The sequence below is a fragment of the Nipponia nippon genome, unplaced genomic scaffold (genome assembly GCF_047370975.1).
Source record: "Nipponia nippon isolate SJK-2023a ecotype South Korea unplaced genomic scaffold, ASM4737097v1 scaffold_2, whole genome shotgun sequence".
In the NCBI taxonomy this organism is placed as follows: Eukaryota; Metazoa; Chordata; class Aves; order Pelecaniformes; family Threskiornithidae; genus Nipponia; species Nipponia nippon.
The window spans coordinates 15,591,635-15,613,802 of record NW_028262336.1 but is presented as its reverse complement, the minus strand read 5'-3'; the positions used below and the strand labels follow the sequence as shown (position 1 = coordinate 15,613,802).

The window sequence follows — 22,168 nt, the reverse complement described above, 5'->3', positions numbered from 1 at the left end:
GCCTGTGCTGAGCTCTGCCCGAGCCACCAGGCTGCTCCTGGTAACCAGCCTTGCTGACAGTCTGCTCGCGAATCGCTGCATTTTGGGGTCTGCAGCACCAAAGTAGCTTTAGGTTGTCAGTCTGTAAGCCAGCAACAGATCTACAGATGAATGGACTGCGGGCTTCATGGGTCCGTAGGCAATGGCACTGAGGAAATAACATGCTGCAGGCAGCACTATGCTTAGCTCTGCCTGTCAGCTTCAGTTTTGGCTCTTTAATTTCCTGCAGCTGCAAATGATGGTGAAGGGCTATGCTATCATTTAAAGACTCTGCCTTATACTACGTGGTTTTCTGGAACAGAGATTGTGATTTTTTTATATCCATCCTTAGGATCTTAATGTGCTGCTGCTCCTTGACTAAAGCCTTTAGAAATTTTCCTAGATTAAAAATACTAATTTTTTAAAGATTTTTTTAGTATGTATTCAAGGGGCTTTGAGGACCTGAAGAAAATCACTTGCCGCCTTCTAATCCAATAAATATTGGGATCCATTGTGTTTTATCTCTAAAACTCACTACTAAAGAAAAGAAATAGGAATTGGGTTGGGCCTGTCATATTTGATTGTACTGGGCATATGCATGTAGCTATTTAGATGAGGTGTGTTTGCATTTGTTCTCTTTCTCCTTAGTGTCTGCTAATCAATCCATTGGGTTATGTAAAATGGAGAAAGTGGAATTTTACATCTGTTGTGAAATGAAAGACGGTGACCAAAACACTGGATAGCCCTTTTAGAGCATTTTAAAGTCTCCCCCCACCCCAAAAGGGTAAAATGGATTTTTGATGATCCCTTGTTTTTCTCTGGAGTTTTTACATGAATAACAACTACTCTGTCTTCACATCAAAAAAAAAAAAAAAAGATGTTTTGACACTGAGTAAGCCACACTGGAGATGATTCATGAGCTTTTACTTCAGTATGACTATTGTTGCATCCTGACCTATATTTCCCATTTGAATTTGAATTCTCCTAGTTGCATTACGGTAGAAATCATTCCTTTGTCTTGTGTAAGATCTTAGAAAAAGAAGGATATTCCAGTGTAATGAAAGTGCATTATTTTCAGTGATGACAAACCCAATAATAACACTCTTGCCTAACCCTTTTCTATACTTGGAAGGGTTTGCTGAGAGTTACAGCCTTTATTTCACTAGCTGTGTTCTGGGCAGGAGAAGATGAAAGTGAGAAATTGTCTTGTAAAAACACAAGGAAACACATGTCCCCAAGAGAAAATTTAAGGCAAGGAGGGTTTTTAAAGTGCAAACAAAAGCGTGAATCATTGCCAATGGGTGTTAAGCTTCATGACTGCTTTTTACTTCAATTTGCGTAGCTGCACTTTCAGGCTGACTCTAGGTGACTAGGTACAATCTTTCTAAACCCTACATTTTCCTCCTGTAGATAAAGCTTCATTTCAGAGCATTGCTGATCTAGTGTTTAACAAGGAAAAATATTTAGCAGTAGTGATATAGCTGCCTACCTCACTCTTGCTGTAGTAGTAATATTTGTATTAATATATATTTTTGTACCAGTTTTATACAGGTTGGAATTCAGATCCTGCAGGATCAGGGAATTGACACAGAAGGGGTAGAAACTCTACGGACACTAAGCAGTGGATGTTTGCCCAATGCTTTCAATGCTACAAATATGATAAAAAATACAAAGGTAGGTATGCTCATTTAATGCCGCAGGACAGAAAGTACCTTTTCAAACAGCTTTCCTTACAAAATGCTGAAAACCCTGCAGTCTGCAGAAAGCAGATGGTTTAATAATTGACCTTGTCTCTCTGTTGCATTGAATCGTGATATGCTGGACTCTGTATCCTTTACACCATCCTTTTCTCTATTGTGGAACACCTTGATCTGCAGCCTGAAAATCAAAGAGGTAAAAGAAGCCTTGTGAAAAGCAGAAAAGACAGAAAGTTTTTCAGTGAAACAATCAGAATCAGTCTATTTTTCCTGACATTTCAGGGCCCTGAGCTTCTTGCCTTTTGTTCAGTTCTCTCTTGATGCAGTGGGATACAAACAGGGATGCTATCACATGTATTTTCAGTGTGTTTTTTTAAAGACCGTTATAAATAAAATCCCTCACTATCGCCATTGGTGGGAAGCACCCACATACAAATAATCCATCAGTGCACGTAGATGTGGTGTGTTTGTGAGAAGCTGACGGGGCTGGGAGTTGTGGGGTGTTGATTGAGGCTGCCGACTGTAACTCTGGAAGCCTGGGCCTGTTTGAGAGTCTGCCTGCACTGGGACTGAGCAATACCTCCTGCTGCTGGAGGGTCACAGTCTTCCAGTCTTTGGGAGTGATCAAGCCCAAGGGAGTTACACAATGGTGTGCATTGATAACAGCTGCATGTTGCCCTCCGTGTGCTGAGCGATGATCCTCTGTTACAGAAAGAAAAAAATCCACTTCAGAAATATTGGGGAGGATTCAGTAGCGAGTCTTAAATACCGAGTCCCTGAGCCTGTGAAACCCAGTGCTTTTGTTACAGGTTTTAATCAACGCAGTGTTTATTCAGAAAGAGGCATAAATCCAATGCCCCTAAAAATCAAACTAACTTTTTACTCAGACTCAAGGTCAAGTCTCTGTTAGCTCATACTTCTGGAAATGTCTCAGCCAGAGTTTGCACATACATTCCCCTGTCCACACAGTATTAATCACACTCCTGCCATCTCAGGGTGCTGGAGTATCTCTGCATAATTTTTTTTCCTTTCTTTTCATATTTTCCAAGTCCACACTCTACAGACTGACCCCCACAGCTGTACCTAGCAAGTTGATCACCTTCCTTTCTATGGCATTTTCCTGAACACTGCGGATCTAGAACAGGCTGTAATGTAATACTTGGCAGACCTACACTCCCTGTAAACTAAAACTTTGTTTAGTCTTGTTATTGGAAAAGCTTTTAAATGTGACCACTGAAGACTAACAAAGTAGAAGGCAAGCAAAACAGTATCTCATATCTGCTATTTAAAATCACTTATCTTCAAGTCTTCAAGTCATCCTGAATTTTTGCACTTGAAAACTTTTGAAGTTTGGGGCAATATGCCTGCTACATTGGCCCCCAAAATATTTTCACATCAGCAAATCTGTTTTTATTTCCACCATATATTTCTTGACAGTTCTGCTAATATTGGCGACAGATGAAGGCCATTGCTGAGTCTCTAGGAATGCCTTGTGCTAAGGGGTCAGATTAAATGTGAAAAAAAGGATGTGAGCTGTAAGGAGCCTCTTCTGCTTCTTAACATGTACTACAGAGTGATGCCACCTGCATCAGGTCACAGATGTCAGTGCAGATGGTGTGTCACCTTATGTAATCTGGCAGGGGCCATGCGATAGTAGGACACTCCGTCTGGGTCAGCTTATACAACCGAGGATGTGTTTGAGTCTAACGGCATGAACCAGCATCTGGACGAGGCCTGTGTCCCCATACACGCAACGTGAATTACGAGGATTCAGAGAAATTGGGACCTCTTGCAGTTAATAGATTAGTGTTTTACTTAAGATCTCCAACACAAACAATCACAGGTAAATAAAAGAACAAAACAACGCACAAAGAATGACAGTAAAAGGTGGTGGCAGTGGCAGGTTCAAGACAAGCACAAGGAGGTATTTATCCCGGGGCTGGGTAATGAGGCTGTGGAGCTCCCTGCTGCAGGGTGTTATGGATGCTGATGCTCTAGACTGGGTCTCTGTAGCCAGGAATGCCATTTCTGAGTGGCTCCTCCTGTGTACCATCACTAAAATATTCTTAATCTACATAAGATAATTAGGCTATTACCAATACTAAATTATTTGTGGAGACGTGTGCTCATTTCTTACTAATGAACATCTTCACCTTTTTCTAGTGTTCTTATTTCCGATCAGTCTGACTAAAGCCCATCTGTTCACCTACAGCTTTTTGTCATGCTTTATGAAGCTGCTACCTTTATTTCAAATTTAAATGTCTTCTAATGTTCTCTTGTACCAACCATATAATATGCCAAGAACTCCTAAAGGAATTAAGATTAAATTATAGTCACTAGAGCCTATCTTATTCTTGTGCTAAGGGGTTGGAAATCAGTCTCTGTAAGAAATGTCAGGCAAGTTGCTCTGGACAACCTGTGGCAAAAGAATCTGCTGAAGAAAAGCTGCCAGAACATGGGCTTGTAAACGGGGCTCCTCTTGGCCAAGTGAGGCCACCTGATGAGCCTCACAACCGCTTTTTTTTCCCCTGTTGCTGTCCCCTTCTCTTTTTATCAGCTTATACCTTCTGAAAATTCCCAGCTCAGACCGCCTGCTGGTGTTCATAAGGTTTTGTCTCACATCGTCTTCTGGATGAGGACCCTCTCCCTGGGGTCTGCTGAAGAGCCGCTCTCCGTCTGCTCCGCCCGCCACCAGCGGAGGCCATTTTCTCTCCTGCCCCCGTCCCCAGCCCTTCTTCCTCCCCACAACCTTCCCCACCGGAGCCGCGGGAGGGGACGGGAGGCTGCGGAGCCGCTGGGCCGTGGCCGACCTTCCCGCGACGCCGGAGCCCCTGGGCCGCCTGCTGCCGGTGCCGGCGAGGCTGGGGGCCTCCGGGGGCGCCGGAGACCCGCACCTGTGGGTGGGGGCCGCGGCGGCCGTTGGGCGCGGCTGGCGCTGCCATCTTGCGGCCGTTCGCCGGGAGCGACCGTTACTTCGCAACCGCCATCGCTGTCCCGGCGTTAAACAGCTCTCCTCAAAAACGCTCCCCTCCTGTCACGGCCATGGCGGGATGCGGTGTTCTCCCGCTGTTTACCTTGTGGCCTCGAAAGAGAAAGCACTGCCTGAGGACACTTCTGGGGGGAAAAAAAAAAAGATACCTGGGCTTTTGCCAAGGTGTTTCCAGATTAAGAAAAAATATTTGCGAAATAGTGAACAACCCCTTTTTTTTCCTCTCAGAAAAAAGGAGGGGGAGAAAGGGAGAGTTCATCCATCTTGGGTCCCACATCAGCACCCAGCGGTCAGACCTGGCTGCGTGAGGAGGCAGAGCTGGAAGAGGGAACTACCTGTCGCTACCGATTTCTCTGCGTGCTCTGTTGTCTGCCTCTCTCTCTCTGTCACCTCCTCTGGCTCTGTTTGTGCCTATCTTGATACCTTTTCCACATTTTATATGTAGATATTTGTGAGTGACTGTACTACTCTTTATCCTGATGGTCATTGTGGTGTGTATCTGTCATAATATTACGTGCAAATAATCATCTGTGCGCTGATAGCTTGTAGAAACTTCCACTGATCTTGGGACATCCTTCTACAGCTATGAAGTGATACATCCTTGTGTCTGTCCTGGCTTTGAAAAGCTGATGCCCTGCTCTTTCTCTTTGTGAACATCTGTCTGTCGCTCCTTTTGTGACAAGGCAGACGCTCAGCACTCTTAGGGAAACCACGTACACACGTTCTGGTATCCCCCATAGCTTTTCCTGTGCTTAAAGGCAATTACTGGGTTAACATTTCTGCATTGAAGGCATCACAGCAGGGGCGATATTGCAGTGAAGGTGCTCCATTTTGTTTGCAATCTCAGCTATACGTGAGGTATCTTTTATAGGTGGAACATGGCATAGCCAGGATACCTGTACTGTAGCTCGCAGCCCAAACATTTGTATGCAATTATCTTTACGTTAACAGTGAAAGGATGAACAGGAGAGCTAGAGCTTGGGCAAGGCCTCAGAAATCCAATTTGGTTTTATGCTTGTTCCTATTGGCTTCACCTGTCAGTCACAGAAAGGTAAGGGACCTGCTGAATGCCTGCATCACCCTGTCTCTCAATATACACTGTGAGACACTTGGACAGGCGGGGTGGACTCTTCCCCACTGAAAAGTGCGATCAGCAGTGTCACCATTCTTGCCATCTTGTGGGACAGCCTGGCTTGAAGGTCTGGTGACCAGGGGAGTCATTTGCCAGCAGCACATGGAAGTTTTCCGCAGACAGAATAACCCTTTTTCTCTTCCCACTTCCATCCTGGTTATTTCTGCCCTGATTTAAGATTTTTTAATTGAAATTATGGGAAGGAACAGTTCTTACCGGGAGCAGACATTTTCAGACATCAAGCAAATTTCAAATCAACCTTCACTGCTGCTGTTGATCACTTAGCTTCTCTCTCCTTCAAGATTTTGTTAATACCCAAGTATCAAAAGAGTGAGTGAAAGAGAAATTGAAGGAACTCAATAGTAGCATTACCTGTAAATTCTCTAGGGAAATATTCTTGTTGTACACTTAGATGCTTCCTCTTGGAATTATTGGTTTTGCAACACACCAACAGGAATTTATTTATTTTTAACAGTTACTTCATTTCAAATATTGCTTATTCCCTCTATTTCTCTATGTGTCTGTCCCAGTCCTTTGCCCATTCTACCCTGCAAGGTATCCAAATATGTAGAAAAAAATAGCAATTTTTCATTCATTGACAGGAAACATTAATTGCTCAGATTTTTATTGATTTAGAAATACATTATTTTGGCAGCCACTAGGAAAACAGAGGTTGTAAAACCTTAGGTGACCCAAATATGGGTACCCCCTACTAAGTCTTAAGCATATAAAGCTTAAATATATATTTACTTAAGAATACAATTTAGATAGTTAAAATTGGCTTCCCAGTTTGAAATGAGCACCTGTTCTGTGACGTTAACATATGTTTCTCTGGAAGTTATCAATGGGAAAGAGAAGCCTGGAAAACAGCCATGCTGAATTGTGCCTGATGGCTTCTGAAGCTGTCTTATGACCAATAGAGATCAGACTTCAATCAATAAATCTGTCTCTGTTTTGACTGTAGAATGAAAAAAGTTTGCAGTGCCAAAGCTGAAAGGCACATTTTTTTCCACTGTTCAACAATTTGTTTCTCCTCATACTCATGGGTGACAGAAAAGCAGTTTTGTAGAGATGCAATATATTTCATAAATTAGTTCCCATTGGAGATATTGTTGACTCCTGGACAACACATGGGGCATGTTCTGATATCCCCTTTGTAGAAAATGCTTAATAAATGTCAGCGTGGCAGCAAGAAAAGAGTAAACAGTTGCTGAATGGTTTTGTTTCAGTCTGTGGAGGGAAATGAGCCAAAAGAACTTCAGATAGCAGTTAGGATCTAACTGGTAAGTGCTGCTGAGAGACAGTGGTATTTGCCAGACTGCCCAGAAAGAAAGAAAGAAAGAAAGAAAAAAATCTGATGCAGCATATATTGCTTTTCGAATTGAAGCACAGTGTTCAGGCCATACAGATGGCAAACTAGCTTGCTTCTTGGGGCTACACCATGCTGTTGCAAACCCTCCTTTTCTGTGAATTGCTCAGGCTTATGGGTCATCCCCTTGATCTTCCCTCACGTGAAAAACGCTAAAAGATTTTTAAAGAAATATATCCCACAGGCATAAAGAAGCAAACTCTAGAAACCCCTCCTGGGGGAGAGGGACATAAAAGCAGGAGTAGGGTAGCTGTATCCCATGCCTGTGATCAACATGAGGTGGCAGAAAGGCAGAGTTTTCTGCCACTGAGTTTATGAGAACGGTAAATCTAGGAAAAATGTGGCTGATTGTTTTTCCAGAGATCACCCTCAAGACACAGATTGTTCCTTAACTAGAGGCAGTAACACTGATTATTTTACTTTCAGTATTGCTGGCATAGGGGCTAAGTAAAGGGATTTAGGGATGAAATTAATTCAGTGATTGTTCCGTCCAGGGCAGAATGATGAAAGGGAAAGAATCTCTGATTTAGAGGCTCTGGAAATAGGGAATGCAAGGAATCAGGGAAGCGTGCGTTTTTTCTTTGTTTTTCACGTCATTTTTTCAACCCAAATATCTGATTGTACAAAAGTGTGCAGCCACCACAATTCTAGAACAAACAGAAGCCTGAGTTTTGTAAACTGAAGGAAAAGCAGAAGAGATCCCTGTGCCAAACAGGGTCGTCTGTTCAAGTCTGATATTAAGAGGCTGTTTTATATGGGAAAACATGCCTGCCTTAGGCGGATTATGATCTTGTCAGGATCTCCCACTACAATTTTAAAATATTCCTATGGGTGAAGACAGTAAGAAACTGGACAAGCTTCAGGAGTGGGCTTTAGTCTCCAGTCTTAAGCCATTTTCGTGCCAGGCCACCAGCTGCTGCTCCTGAAAGCTGCAGACCTTCTACAGGTCCCATGCCCTGTTTGTGAATGGATGTCTCAGGCATCTGAGGAGACCCCATGGAGCATGACAACTACATTCAGCCAGTGGTTTAGCTGTCCTTTACTTTTTAATGAACTACGCTTTGTCTTAATGAGACATAACAAATGAATGTTCTCTAATGAGAAGAAAGGGCAGACTACTAAAGTTACATTTGATTTCTAGGATTTTGATCTCTCATCAGCGTGTCTTGCTGACTTGGTTGTGTACAATTTTCAGAGTACTGATTTTAAGACGTGTTGACTACTCAGTTGCCAATGAAGCCATCTGAAAGCCAAATATTTTTTATGTCTCCTAGTGGCTTCTGAGTTCATGTTATCTCCCAATTGTGCTTTAGAGTTTAGATAACAAATTTGAGCTTTAGCTTTACTACTAATGAGAACATTTGAGGGGTTGGAATAGTGGAATAACTTCAGATTTGTGGCTGGAGGAGCTTGGCAGAACAGAGAAGTTCTTAGGAAAACGTGCTCAAGACTGTGTGTTCCACATGCTATAGCCGTTGTGAGGTGAGCCAGACTTTGCAGGGCATCAGAACCAAGACCAAACTCCTGGGCTCAGTCTGGATCCAGGTGATACGTATGTGCAGACTGTACCTGGTGACTCTGTACATCTGTAGTTTCTTTTCCTTCTCGGTAGGCTTTGTCTAGTGTCAGCAATACTCCCTTTGATCATATGAGAATTCCACAGACAGCAAGATGTTAAGAAAACATAAGAAACAGTAAGTCCGGAAACATAATTTCACAGGAAATTTGTACTCAGGCTGCAAAAAATTTACATCCCGTAAAAGGGAAAAGGAAAACAATCAGGATTTTGTTTTTACGCTAAAATTAAACACTCGTTGGAAAATATTATGTGCTTACTTCAATATTATTGCTATTTTTCGTATTGCCTAGTAGAAATTACGGATACAGTTTCAAGGTTGGTTTAAGCCAGTCTAGCCGTGTGTCACCACAGAGGGGGCAAGTCCTCCCTCCCACACTGCTGCCCATTCCTTTAACAACTGGCTGAACAGTTGCTGATGGTGGAGCCAGGGTAGCAAGTAGTAGTGCCCTGCAGGGATGAAGGGGAGGACAGTGTTTCTGCGGTGGCCCCATCATAGTTTAAGCTGGTTGTAAAATCCCAGGGTGAGAGTCCATCTCGGTAGGCACCATGCAAAAGTCTTGCACAGATTGTGAGCTGAGCTGTAGTTTTCGCTGGTTTTTGAATTCTTTCCTCTTTTAGTACTTTGCAGTCCTAACGTGCCCAGTTTGTTACCTCAGACTATTTGCGGCAGTGATGAATGTTCACTTGCCACCCCTACTAAGAGACCTGATAAAGAGCAGGACGATAAGAGCTGGGTCCTGCTGCAAGTGTTAAGTAAAGCACGTCATCTGTTCTGAGATCTGGAAACTGGAATCATAATGCTCAGTCTCTGCTTTCCTCTCCATCTTGTTAGGAAATGTGAATGGATACCTTATTCTGGAAACTTGGTTCGTCATTTGTGTTAATATAAGCAGGGCAAAGTATCCTTAATTCTGACTAGTATGTTTGCAAGTCACCACGATATAAATGGTAAGTGCTATGCACTGGGTCTGTTACCATAGAAAAGCAAAATGCTGCCTATTCTTGTGCTGCAGTGTTGCATTTACGCTCTCACAGTCACTGCTCTGGTTAATCTGCTTTCTATCATTTGCTGGTTGTTTATCAGAAACGAGTGCCTCTTGGGAGACTCTTAGGAATGTTTTTTTTTCCTTGTGTTTCATTCTCTGATTAGGAGAATAAAAATACATGCCAGGTAAACCTATGCTCCCTGCTCCACATTGCATCTCTTCTCACTGCAGCTAATTTACAGGTTGTTAAGTGCTAGCGTGTTGTGGTGTTTCAGCTCCATATGTTTAAAATGGCCCTTTAGATGTGCTCAGATTTTCTGCAAAATTCCAGCCTCTTGCAACATCTCTTCATCCCTGGCATTTTTCTGTTCTTGTTTTTAGAATAGCTGTTGTCAATTTGCTTTGTTTTGAGATCTGTGGTGGAGAGGGGTTTGTAGTTCCAGACTGTAATTCCCTGAAACTATGTTTTATTCTGATCGCTAAAAGAAGGCATCTCATTTTTTGATACTAGATAGTGTATTTGTCTCTGGTTTTTTTGCTTGCTTCATTGTTTGTAAACTGTTCCAATGAGCTTATGCACTGTTACTGTGCGCTGGGTTTTGTCCTTGAAGGATAAGCATTACAAACATTTCATGGGCTACAGAGAAGGGATAATTTTAAAGAAATATTTAAATGGTAGCAAAGAGACAATGTCCTAACTGTGTTTAAATGCAAGGACCTATCAATAACTTGCCCAATACAAGCGAAGTGTATTATCTTATCTTGCTTCTGCAAAGATGGATCCTTTCAGAATTTATTACTGACAAATGCATAGGAGATTAACCTGTTTTCTTAATGGTAATTTATAATGATATTTTAATGTGCTCTGTGTAATGCTCTCTTACCCAGAGGAAATGAAAACAACTCTAGTATTAAGAAACCCTATTGCTGTGGGTGACATCTAGTTGCCCTCACTGATATTACACTCCCGTTACTGGAAGTAGTCCCTCCTGAAGACTTTGCGTGTGTGGGCTAGACAATTAATTTCTGGAAATACACCATAGCCAAGGACAGAGAGGTAGTGCTTAGATTTTCAGTGTGCTTAGGCAAGGCCCCACAAGGTAATATTTAGCGTATGACATCAACGGCGTGAAGGTGGTGGAATATGTCAGTGCATCCAGCCCTTATTTTTGACTAAAGCTGATTTTAGTGGGGACAGTCAAAGCAACATTGAGCATGCTTTGGAAATCCTCCATGAAGCAGTCTTTTCAGCACCACAGCTTAGCGGTAAAGTTCTTGCTACAGCCAGGAATAATAAAACAGCGGGGTGCTGATAGCTGAATGAAAACAACATGTAATTGCCTCTTTCTCTGTTAAGGACTCCCCTCCTGGCTGATGTGCCTTCTGGAGGGAGGGACAACCATAAGCAGCTGGCCAGGGACACGCCAGTCATTCTGCAAAACCAACTTGTTTGTCTTTGCCACATCCCTGGAGCAGGGGTTCTAAGCACCCCCTTTTCCAGCTGGGAAACAAATACACAACACAATTTTTACTGATTTATTTTGAATGGACTCTTTTGACTTCCTTGAGGTCAGCACACAAAGTCAACACATTTATGCATTAGCATGACATGATCTAACCTCAGGTGCCCTTCAGAGCTCTCGGTGGATAACCTCAGCACCTGGAACATCCTCTCCTTCCCCATAGCATGTCTCCTGCTTAGTGAGGATAACAGCTAGCAGTTTTAGCTAAGGGTGATGTTAACGTCTGAAATATGGCTTTCCCAAAAGTCTCTGGAAACAATGTGGATGAGTACTATTAGCAGACAGGACAGTATATACATTTGTTAGTCCTTTGTAGCTGAGGGAAATGGTTGGAAATGAGTTAACACTGATGAATGTGCAGATAGCTGAACACGCAAGCAATGTGGTAACACATTTACCACACAGCCTGCAGTGAAGTTAGCTTTTTATCTGATTTGCTACTGTTGCTGCTACTGTTGGGCCTGTACTTGGGCTGGGAAAGAGGAGGTTCCAAACGCTCTTGTATCTTTTCTTATATGTAATTTAATCAGGTGTGCTGATACTTTGACATATGTAGGCTGGATGAGACCAGACAGCTTAACCAGACTGGCTCACGAACAAGTATTATGTCTACCTGGAATAAATACTGATTGGAGTTATTATTTATTTTCCCTTTTCCACCCAAATGACAGTGCAAATTGATGGAAGTTGTTAAAGGTCTTATTAACTACAGCTTGTGTTTTCCTTCTCCAGAAACTCCACCCTGGGAATCCACCAGACCTGCTGGCAGCACTATGACTATCCCTGGGCCAGGCTACAAATGATCTTTCATAAGTTTGCTGAACAGGAAAGGATTAAACTATGAACAATGTAGAATGAGATGGGTAATAGGGTTGAAAGCCTTTGATCTAGGCCACTAAATTCAGTCTAACACTGTTGAAGTTTTATGCATGGTGGGGAAGGGATTTATTTTATTTTATTTTATTTTAAGTCACAGGCAGATAGCTGTTCAAATGGAAAAAACAGTGGGAATTAGCTGTCCTTTGGTAACCTCCTCCTGGAAATTATTTGCATCTAAGTATTATTTCTTAGCCCAGACGAAGTTAGTTGGGAATCTCAGGGAACTTCTGAGGAGGCAGATGTCCACATCACAGAATTATTATCCCAATATGCGTGGGTGTTAAGAGTCTCGTCAGACATGGTGCTGGGTTTGCTTTCATTCCTCTGTTTGTCTTAGGAAGAAGCCTGCTGCTGGGAGACCTGAATTACTTCTACATCTGTTAAATAGGAGTTGGGTATTTCCATTTCCCTAACTTTCAATCTCATATCTCTAATTTTCTAGATAAGGAAAAATAAACATGTGCTGTTGATTTTGATAATTACTGAACTTGCTGATGGTGTGAAGAGGATAAATTTGACTGTGTCAGCTAAGAAGGTGTGTCCAGTATTTCCCAGTTTTAAGCCCACAAGAAATTTTATCTCCTTTCATAGGAGAAGCAGGCATGCTCAAGTTATTGCTTAAGCAACATTTTGTTAAAAAAATATTTTGCAATTCAACCTGCTATTGAACAGCCAGGGCAGGCTAAGTGAAATAAAGATAAAATTAGCGGTGGTGGAAGAATACTGGATCTTAGACATGCACATACCTTGTGAATTTAGGGTAAATTACATAGATAGCTGCAGAGCTTAGAAAAACAAAACAAAAAAAAAACAAAAAAAAAGAAAAAAAAGATTGTTGGTATTTCCAAATGTTATTGGGGAGTACTGAAACAAGACTTCATTTTTAGTTTGGACTTGTTCCATGATATTGTGCTGTCCAAAAGTAGTTCTGTATCTGCAGACAAAAAGCTTGCTACTGCAGATCACAGAAACAGAAATGCTGTTAATGGTTGGGAAGACAATACAATGTAGCCAGTTAATGAAAGAGCTTGATCTGTACAGAAAATTATTTTGAGCAGATACACACATATATAGAAAGCAAGATTAATTTAGAGACCTTTGTCATTAAAGCAGATTTTTGTATGGTTTTGTGTGGGATTTAAGGGGGATTAAATGTTTGACATCACTTTGCCTGCACAGGCTATGTTGAAGAGGTTACTGAGCGGGTGATGGAGAATTCAAATATGCGCCTGTGCTGAAAGAGTGGAAGCAATGGATCAGACTGCAGCCTGGCCAAACAAATTGCTCTATCTACTACATTTCTAAAAGCAAGGTGCTTCTGGCTTGACAGCAGACGCTGCAGGGATGTAGAGATGAAGGAATTGTTATGATTTGCCAAAACATGAGGGGAACTCGGCAAGGACATCAGAACGGGGATGTCCCTGTCTTCTGTCTTCAGTGATGCCTTGCTTCACATGCATCTTTTGTATGCTATGCTGTTTCTAAACACTAAAAATAAGAAGTCAGCAAGGTGGATTGGCTGATCAGGTGCATTTCTCTTTTGGAAGAGATGGTCCTGGTCATGAAACTTCTGTTCCTCACCTGCCTGTGGCCGACAGCAGTGCTACACAGTTCTCAAAGTCAGCATCGCCATCTTCACCATCGGCAACAATTCTCGTTCTTAAGAAAGCATAACAGGTAAGCAATATACTCTCTCTGTCTGTGTTCCTCTGATAAACTTTATGCTGTCAGCAACCTTTCAATGCACTCTTTCTGTTCACTGTCCTGTTTCGTTTTCTGAAATTATAGTATGCATAGTATTGATAGGGTATTCCCAAAAGAGAAATTGTTAACTGTTAATTAATTTTTCATAACCAGACATTTGATATTGTGATTTCATGAATGCTTCATATATATGCAGGTATGTACACACTCACACCCACACACAGCTCTTTTAACCTGCGTGATACCAGACTAATTATTGTGTTACCAGACACTATTGTGATGTAGCAAGTATTCTTGCCCTTTCACTCCCATTACAAGAAGCAGAAATGCCTCCCGAAGTTCTATGCCAATGTTATAAAGTTACTTCCATTACCTAAACAGCAGAGTAGCTACACTGTCAAGATACAGAAGACATTTTTATGGCATTAAATGGGGTGAATCGTACCTTATTTGTAGTGATGACACAGTGTTTTCCCTTTCTGGACTATACTTATGCTTTTAGACATTGAAGACTGCATCCGTTCCTCATTTTTCCAATCAAGTAGCTGGTTTAAAATGAATAATGATACAAAGGTTTTCACATGTAAGTTTCTGTGAAAAGTGTTAGTGCTTTTTCCCACAAATGCACCTTCACATCTGCCACCTGAGGCCTCTGAATGTGTTTCCAGATTAATCTAATAGTATATAAACAGACCAAAGACTGCCAGTGCTAATCCAAGCAAAAACTCTCTTTGTTGGGAGGTAGAAGAAATTGTAATAAGTAGCTCTATTTAAGGAAGGAAAAGGGATAAAACTTACATTTTTCTGTGTACTTGACCCCCTATTAAAATGGGCAGGGGAGCTCATACGGTATCACATATTGAGGAAAAGTAACATAATTAGGCTCCTTTGATGTGTTTAAGCTGTTTCTAAAGTTACGTACTTTGTAGCAGGTATACAGCTGTTTATCTTCTGTATCACTTCTTATGTGATAATCCAGCAGTGACATATCTCTGAATCCCTACGCGTCTTGAATAAAATCATGTTTAAGCAACACAAGGCAACAGAACATATCCCAGTTACACAGCGGAGGTGCCTGGAGATGCTACATCACTCAGTGCTTCTGGATTTCACCTCAAGGTCACAGGTTCAAGTTTGGTCTAAGCCAAAAGCTCATGAAAAGAATGGCTGTTCAGCAGACTGTTTCAAACTCGCTGACAGTTTTGGAGTGAGTGCTAGTCCACAATTATTTGTAATAATAAAATAAACAGAACTAGCCCTATATCAAAATAAGGTCTAATCTGGTGCTTTGCTAGTCTCAGGAAGCAGTTAAGACTCAAACGGAAACAGAATAAAATATCTTCTTAATGCTGTAGTGGTAAGGAAGGTCTATTTTAAGCTCAGCTGGTACACTTTTATCAGTGGTAAAAGGAAAGCATATGCTACTGTTTGCATTTATCCTGTTCTGCAATAGCTGAGAGGAGTTGCTCCATCTACCTGGACTTGTGCAAAGCATTTGACGCTGTCCCATACGACATCCTTGTCTCTAAATTGGAGAGACATGGATTTGATGGATGGACCACTCGGTGGATAAGGAATTGGTTCAATGCTCACACTCAAAGAGTTGCAGTCAACGACCCAATGTCCAAGTGGAGATCAGTGACGAGTGGCGTTCCTCAGGGGTCAGTATTGGGACCGGCGTTGTTTGACATCTTTGTCTGCGACACGGACAGTGGGATTGAGAGCACCCTCAGCAAGTTTGCCAATGACACCAAGCTGTGTGGTGTGGCTGACACGCTGGAGGGAAGGGATGCCATCCAGAGGGACCTTGCCAGGCTTGAGAGGTGGGCCCCTGCAAACCTCATGAAGTTCAACAAGGCCAAGTGCAAGGTCCTGTACGTGGGTCGGGGCAATCTCAAGCACAAATACAGGCTGGGTGGAGAATGGATTGAGAGCAGCCCTGATTAGAAGGACTTGGGGGTGTTGGTTGATGAGAAGCTCCACATGGCCTGGCAACGTGCACTTGCAGCCCAGAAAGCCAACCGTATCCTGGGCTGCATCAGAAGAAGCGTGGCCAGCATGTCAAGGGAGGTGATTCTCCCCCTTTACTCCATTCTCATGAGACCCCACCTGGAGTACTGCATTCAGCTCCGGGGCCCCCAAAATAAGAAGGACATGGACCTGTTGGAGCAAGTCCAGAGGAGGGCTACAAAGATGATCAGTGGGCTGGAGCACCTCTCCTATGAAGAAAGGCTGAGAGAGCTGGAGTTGTTCAACCTGGAGAAGAGAAGGCTCTGGGGACACCTTACAGCAGCCTTCCAGTACCTGAAGGGGGCCTACAAGAAAGTTGGGGAGGGACTTTTTACAAGGGCATGTAGTGATAGGACAAGGGGTAATGGCTTTAAACTGAAAGAGGGTAGGTTTAGATTGGATATAAGGAAGGAATTCTTCACTGTGAGGATGGTGAGGCACTGGAACAGGTTGCCCAGAGAAGCTGTGGCTGCCCCCTCCCTGGAAGTGTTCAAGGCCAGGTTGGATGGGGCTTTGAGCAATCTGGTCTAGTGGAAGGTGTCCCTGCCCATGGCAGTGGGGTTGGAACTAGGTGATCTTTAAGTCCCTTCCAACCCAAACCATTCTGTGGTTCTATGATTAAAAATTCACAAAGCAGGAGAAAAGCCTGGTGGTAGGAGAGAGCACATTTTGTGGCATCCTGCTGGACATCCTTTCCTGACCTCTTGCCACAGGACAGCAGTAATAATATTAGCACAGCGTCCTCTCCATCTTCACGGATCCTTATTAATACCTACAAACAGATCCGTACGACAGTCCTCTGAGACAGGCAGGACCACATTCTCAGCTGATGCTGACTGGTGTAGCAGTTTTCTTTACACAAGACAGTGCTTTGGCCTTCCATGTTTTCCTAGGCCCTAGTGATTTGGAACTGGGAAGAAGACCGCAGAATCTGAGCCACAGAAGATCCCAAAGCTTAACAGCTGCAAATCAGCTTTTCTGTGGAAGGGATCCAAATACGTTTAATTTCTCTTTGTTTGATTCTCTGGTTTTGTTTCTAAAGGCAGCATTATCCTCCAGTACATTGCAACAGGGTCTGACTTCCCACCAGCCTCTTTTTCTTTCTGGGGAAAAACCTTTCAGCCAGCACTAGGGTTATTAGGGACACAGCTGACAGATGGCCTTGGTTAAATGGGTGGCCTTTTAAAAAGAATCCTATGTGAAAATGTTACTTAACCTACAAGTTCCACTGTTTTAATAGAGTAACCCAATTCTCCCTCCAAAGCTATTTGTCTGCATTCTCTTGTAAAGAAGATTTTAAAGCATTAACCAAAAGTACATGAGAAAGAGATTATTCTCATGGTCCATTTCCTACAGCAAAGAACAAAACATTTGACTGTCAAAATATTAGGCTTTTTGACAGTATATGTTGCTGACGTTACTGAACACTTGGAAACGCATTTTTATGAGAGAACTGCAATTTTAATGCTTACATTTATCTGGGTTTCAAAATTTGATAAATATGTTAAAAGTTTCAGAGATCACACTGCTGTGTAACTCCACAGACTCTCCTGGGAATAAGATTTCTGTAACTTCTATTTTTTGTATACCTTTCATTTGGTAGTAGCTAGAGTATCTCAGGAACACAGCACTGGAAAGAAATTTATGGCCATTAAATCTAGGGTCCTTCATGGTATTCTTTTCATAAAGCAGTCCTTCATAGTACTCTTTTCATAAACTTACCTAGTTTCATTTTGAATGTGATGAGAATTTTTCCCCCTGCTACCCCCATACTGCAGCAATAAAGGAATTGTGGTATCCTGGATACTAAACTAGTGTACCTCTCCTAACTATCCTTCCTGAGACATGAGTTTCAGATTTTTCAAAATCTATTGTGATGAGGATGGTGCTGGAAATGTGTTTATATCTTCCTGAATACTCAGAGGTGCTCCAGCCTTCCTCCAGTCTTCTACCAAGGACTCCCCTTACCATTAGTTACACAGGGCATTAAAACAGAAGAACAGCCATGCAGGATCATCTTACCAAAGGTCCATGTGCTATAGTGACCTGTTTCAAACAAAGGCTGTAAGCACAAGTTTGGAACAATAAGGACAGGGTAAACTTATAAGATATTTCCCCCTAATACTCCCCTCCATATCCAGTCACCAGATTTCCTTCAGAGACTTCCTGTGCTGGATGTAATTTATACAGATTTAGTGATCTTCACTAGATTTTCTTTTCCAAGGACTTTTCTGATTTCTTCTCGAACCAGTGTAAACTTTTGATAACCTGGTAAGTTAAAGACAACCAGATGGGATACTAACCACATCACTCCCGTGAATGCCACTGGTTATGGAACTACACTGACAGCATTATATGGTTAAATGCTTTAATGAAAAATGATCCAACTACCCTTGAGCAGCCCTTTGATCTTTCTCTCAATATTAGGTATTCAAGGTTAGGTAGGAGCAGCTAAATTTGTCTTCAAAAGCCTGCCATATATTTGTCCATTGCTAAAGAATCTTGAAATTAGTTGTTTTGGTTTTGTAGGCTAACTGCTCTTTGAAAGCTCTGTCAGATACCAAGGCATCAAGCCATGAGTCCACATAACAGTATCGGGTAGTGAAGTGTCCATAGAGTACATCTCACTTTTTTCATCCAAATAGCTAGTGCTTACGTTAACGTCCTATATAAGTACCAGCAGGGGTGTCTTCCCTATGTGATCTGAAATATTTCAAGTGCTTTTTATGACCTCTGTTAGAATTTAATTATAGATTACCACTTCATTTGCATAATGTAAAATGTTGCCTGGAATACAGCTGTGTAAAGCACAGCTATTATAACTGGAAGTAGTAGTTTCTTGAGCATGTGCTTCACTGAGACTGACAAACTCGTATTTATCATTGCCCAGATCTATGGCAATACCAAGCCATCTGTCAAAGTTCCTTTTATTACTACTACCCCAGGTAGGTAAAGAGAGATTTCTTTTCCTTAGGTGCATGTGGGCTTTTTCTCTCAAACGCCACAGCCTGACCTACGCCATGCAATGAATGTGCAGAATCTATGACTGCATTTAGACTCCTAGATTATGGCGCGCCGGCCAAAGCTGTGTGATAAAGAGACCAGGGTGCCAGGCCACCGAAATATAATTTGTGTCTTTGCTGTGCTTCTGTGAGAATGAAAAGCATATCTTGACTGCCCTTGGGAAGCTTTTCTGAGACCTAGGCTGGTTAGATCTGTCTCTTCTGCTTTTTAATGGAATTGGTGCCATGGGAAGGAGCACTCAGGAAAACATCTGCTGATGATTTCACAATGCTGGGGTGCTGATCAATAGTTAGATATGGGTCTAGGATTTCTTGGGAGTAAACAAATACAGAGATGCAATTCCCTTTGAGTCATCAGTTAAATAACTTTAATGCTGCAGTGAGGACAATTTAATACTGTGACTCTTAGCCAAGGAGTAACATCTGGAGTCCAGATGCTGATGTTAAAGGAATATCTGCTGGAGAACACTTCTTAGCCTTGGGTGGGGGAAGCAGTCAAGGAGGAGAAAAAAATGTGAAGCAGAAGTGTATTATTTTTAAATTATTTTAGAAAATATTATGGAATTTTTCTAAGTTTTGGTACCTTTACACATGCAATGTTACCAGTGTCCATTAAATTAATTCCAAGTTCCATGGGTATATATCTCTGCATGTAAGCCTATTTTCCTTTACAGTAAATAATATATTCTGCCAAAGGAAGGTATTGAAGAAAAGATGCAGCATGTTTGTAATGAAAGTGCTATTCTGACTCCTGCAAGATGTTGCCGAACTTTAACAACCACTTCTGATAGCGGCTAGAAATAATGATAGTTACTCCACCATTTGTATATAGAACATTAGCTTGAAGAGGCTGTTCAAGTAAGTGGGCCCAAAAGATGCTTTTCATATAGGCAGCATTTCTGTTTATTTTGTCCTCATCCAGGAAGACAGAAGGAATATAAAAATCCCATAACATCTCTTCTCAGTGGCTCATTAAGAAAAAAATTCCTGCCCTGGTAGCCTATGTTTTGCCTCTTGTGACTAGGGAAAGTCTTCCTCAGTCACGTACTTGCTTCTAGTAAGAAGTTGTAATAGATGTATCATATTTTTAGCCTGCTTCTTCCAGTGAAATCATCAGAGCATCAAACAGGCATTTCCAATGACAAATAACCTAATGCTTCTAAACTGTATTAGCTGTGCCATGGCATTCTGAACATAATTCATCATTTTCTCTTATACTGGTTCCCAAGCAGCAGAATCTCCTTGTATACCTATTGCAGAGCATTGCAGGTGTTCAGTTCTACTGCCCATTCTACTCTGATACAGCCTTATTCTGTGGTGATTTTAATTCTCTGAAGCATGGGGTTTCATTTTAGCATCCACATAATTTTCCTACGTAGAAAACTGAAGTCTGTATTTGAAATGCATGATGGGCGTTCTGATTGCCCTGGTAATTTGGTTCAGACAACACTGCCAGAGACATTCGAGAATACTCAGGTAAATTAATTTGTTCAAGCCCAATGGTTCTGAATAGCCCAGGAACCACCTCACCTTTCCCATAACATAGCATTTTTAAAGTAATTTCTTGGGCTTCATTATTAACGAAGAAGTGGGGAAAGGAGAAAAACAAAAAAGTAAATACAGGTGCATGCCTTAGCCTAAGGTATTCCATACCTTGTTTTAAGCAGTGTTTGACTACAGGGCAAATCTTCAGAACAGATTTCTATCATTCAGTCTAAAGCAATAATTAGAGTCGCTGGCAGCAAAGTCCCAGGGAATCACAGAAGGCATGAAAGAAATTATGTCTAGGGAGAGTCCCTTGCCTGTGGCAAAGCAGCTGTATTTAAGTCATTCCTACAAATATATGTCTAACCTATTCTAAAATAGCCCGAGTGAAACGAGTCTCAAAACCTGCCCAGGCAATATGTTCCCATGTTTCACTATTCTCACCATGAGAAAGGTTTTCCTAATGTGTGCCACAGATCTCCCTTGTTGCCACTGCTTATCCTACTGGGGAGTGGGCATCGAGCAAAGGGCCCCGTAGAAGCTCATTGTGTTCTGAAGACTGTGATGTGTTCCCTCAGTCGTCATCTTCTAAATTAAATTACACAGGTTCTTACAATCTTCCCATGCCTTTCCTGAAACGAGGGCCCAAAGCTAGGCACAATTCTCCAGCTAAGCTATGGCTAGTTCTGTTATTACTTGGGGCCAGCCACTTGAAGCAGGACATGCAACAAGGAGTGGAAACTGAAGGAGGCATCATAGCATTTTCCTTGTAGCAGAACCAAATAATGTAACGGATTCTTTCTAAAAGCTCTGCCCCCCAGCTGCCAGATCTGGCTGTGGATCTTATCTGTGCTTGAACCCAATACCTTTGTGATATGAGTATGTACCAGACCCCTCTGCTGCCTCTGCCATGGTTTCTTTTTACAGGAAAAATAGAAGAGGAGTCTGCATTGTGATGGGCATCTGCTGTTCATTTTAAATGCAAGCCCAGCACATGAGATTTCTGTCTGGAGAGCTTGAACCCATTCTTAAGCATGTGGATTTCCCAGTGGAGTTTGGGATGTTGTGCAGTACATCCTGTGAAGAGAAGAAAGTTAGCAGCAGTCACCAGAAAGACGTACAGAATTCATGGCATGCTGCTTAGAGCGCAGGTTCATCTGTGTTGCCTTGGTGCTACGCAGAGGCTCAGATATGTGTGGCATGGGGGAAAATGCAGAGACAGGGCTCTTGATGCAAAGAAATGCTGCATGTCTGAGCAGTAAATAAGGGCATGCGCTAACAAGTAACTTGGCCAAATCTGAATGATGTTTAAGAGGACCGCAAAAAACAAGTCCCCGGATGCAGAGCCATCAGTTTCTCAGTCCTTCTGAAAAATTATTGACTCATTTGAGCTCCTAAGAAAAAAAAAAGATTTATAATAAAAAGTATAATTGTCTCTGAAATACAGATAATGTATGAAGTGGTTTAAAACCATGGATACACGGTGTTATTTCCAAGTCTGAGTTGAAAGTGGTTATGTGAATAATAACATTTTTTCAAACAGCTATAATGTCTTATATAATGATAGATACAATCGCAGAGGAGAACGGAAGAAGAGCTAGATGTTCTTCCTGGGACTTTTAATGTATAATTGGTGTTCCTCATGGACCTGGGCACCCTCATACCTTATTTCCCTATCTTTTCCAATATATCTTTCTCCAACTTTATTAGCACAGCTGTTTCCCTTGTCATACCAGATTCAACTGTCCAGGATTCTTGGGTCCCTGCTTCATTT

At 42.0% G+C, this 22,168-nt stretch overlaps 1 protein-coding gene across 12 annotated transcripts in view; it reads left to right on the top strand.

The window, feature by feature from the left end:
• Positions 1 to 9,569: 9,569 nt before the first annotated feature.
• GABRR3 (gamma-aminobutyric acid type A receptor subunit rho3) overlaps positions 9,570 to 22,168 on the top strand; it is a 46,156-nt gene continuing 33,557 nt past the window's right edge. For 5 of the 12 annotated variants that reach the window (XM_087755849.1, XM_087755850.1, XM_087755838.1 and 2 more), the window contains exons 1-4: positions 9,570 to 9,732; positions 12,026 to 12,156; positions 12,615 to 12,707; positions 13,352 to 13,849. In XM_087755849.1, coding sequence (XP_087611975.1) covers positions 13,722 to 13,849 — 128 coding nt within the window. In that variant the 5' untranslated portion in view covers positions 9,570 to 9,732; positions 12,026 to 12,156; positions 12,615 to 12,707; positions 13,352 to 13,721. Of the gene's footprint in view, positions 9,733 to 12,025; positions 12,563 to 12,587; positions 12,708 to 13,351; positions 13,850 to 22,168 lie in introns of those variants that run through there. The other 7 variants (XM_087755844.1, XM_087755843.1, XM_087755841.1 and 4 more) reach the window with 7 other exon arrangements.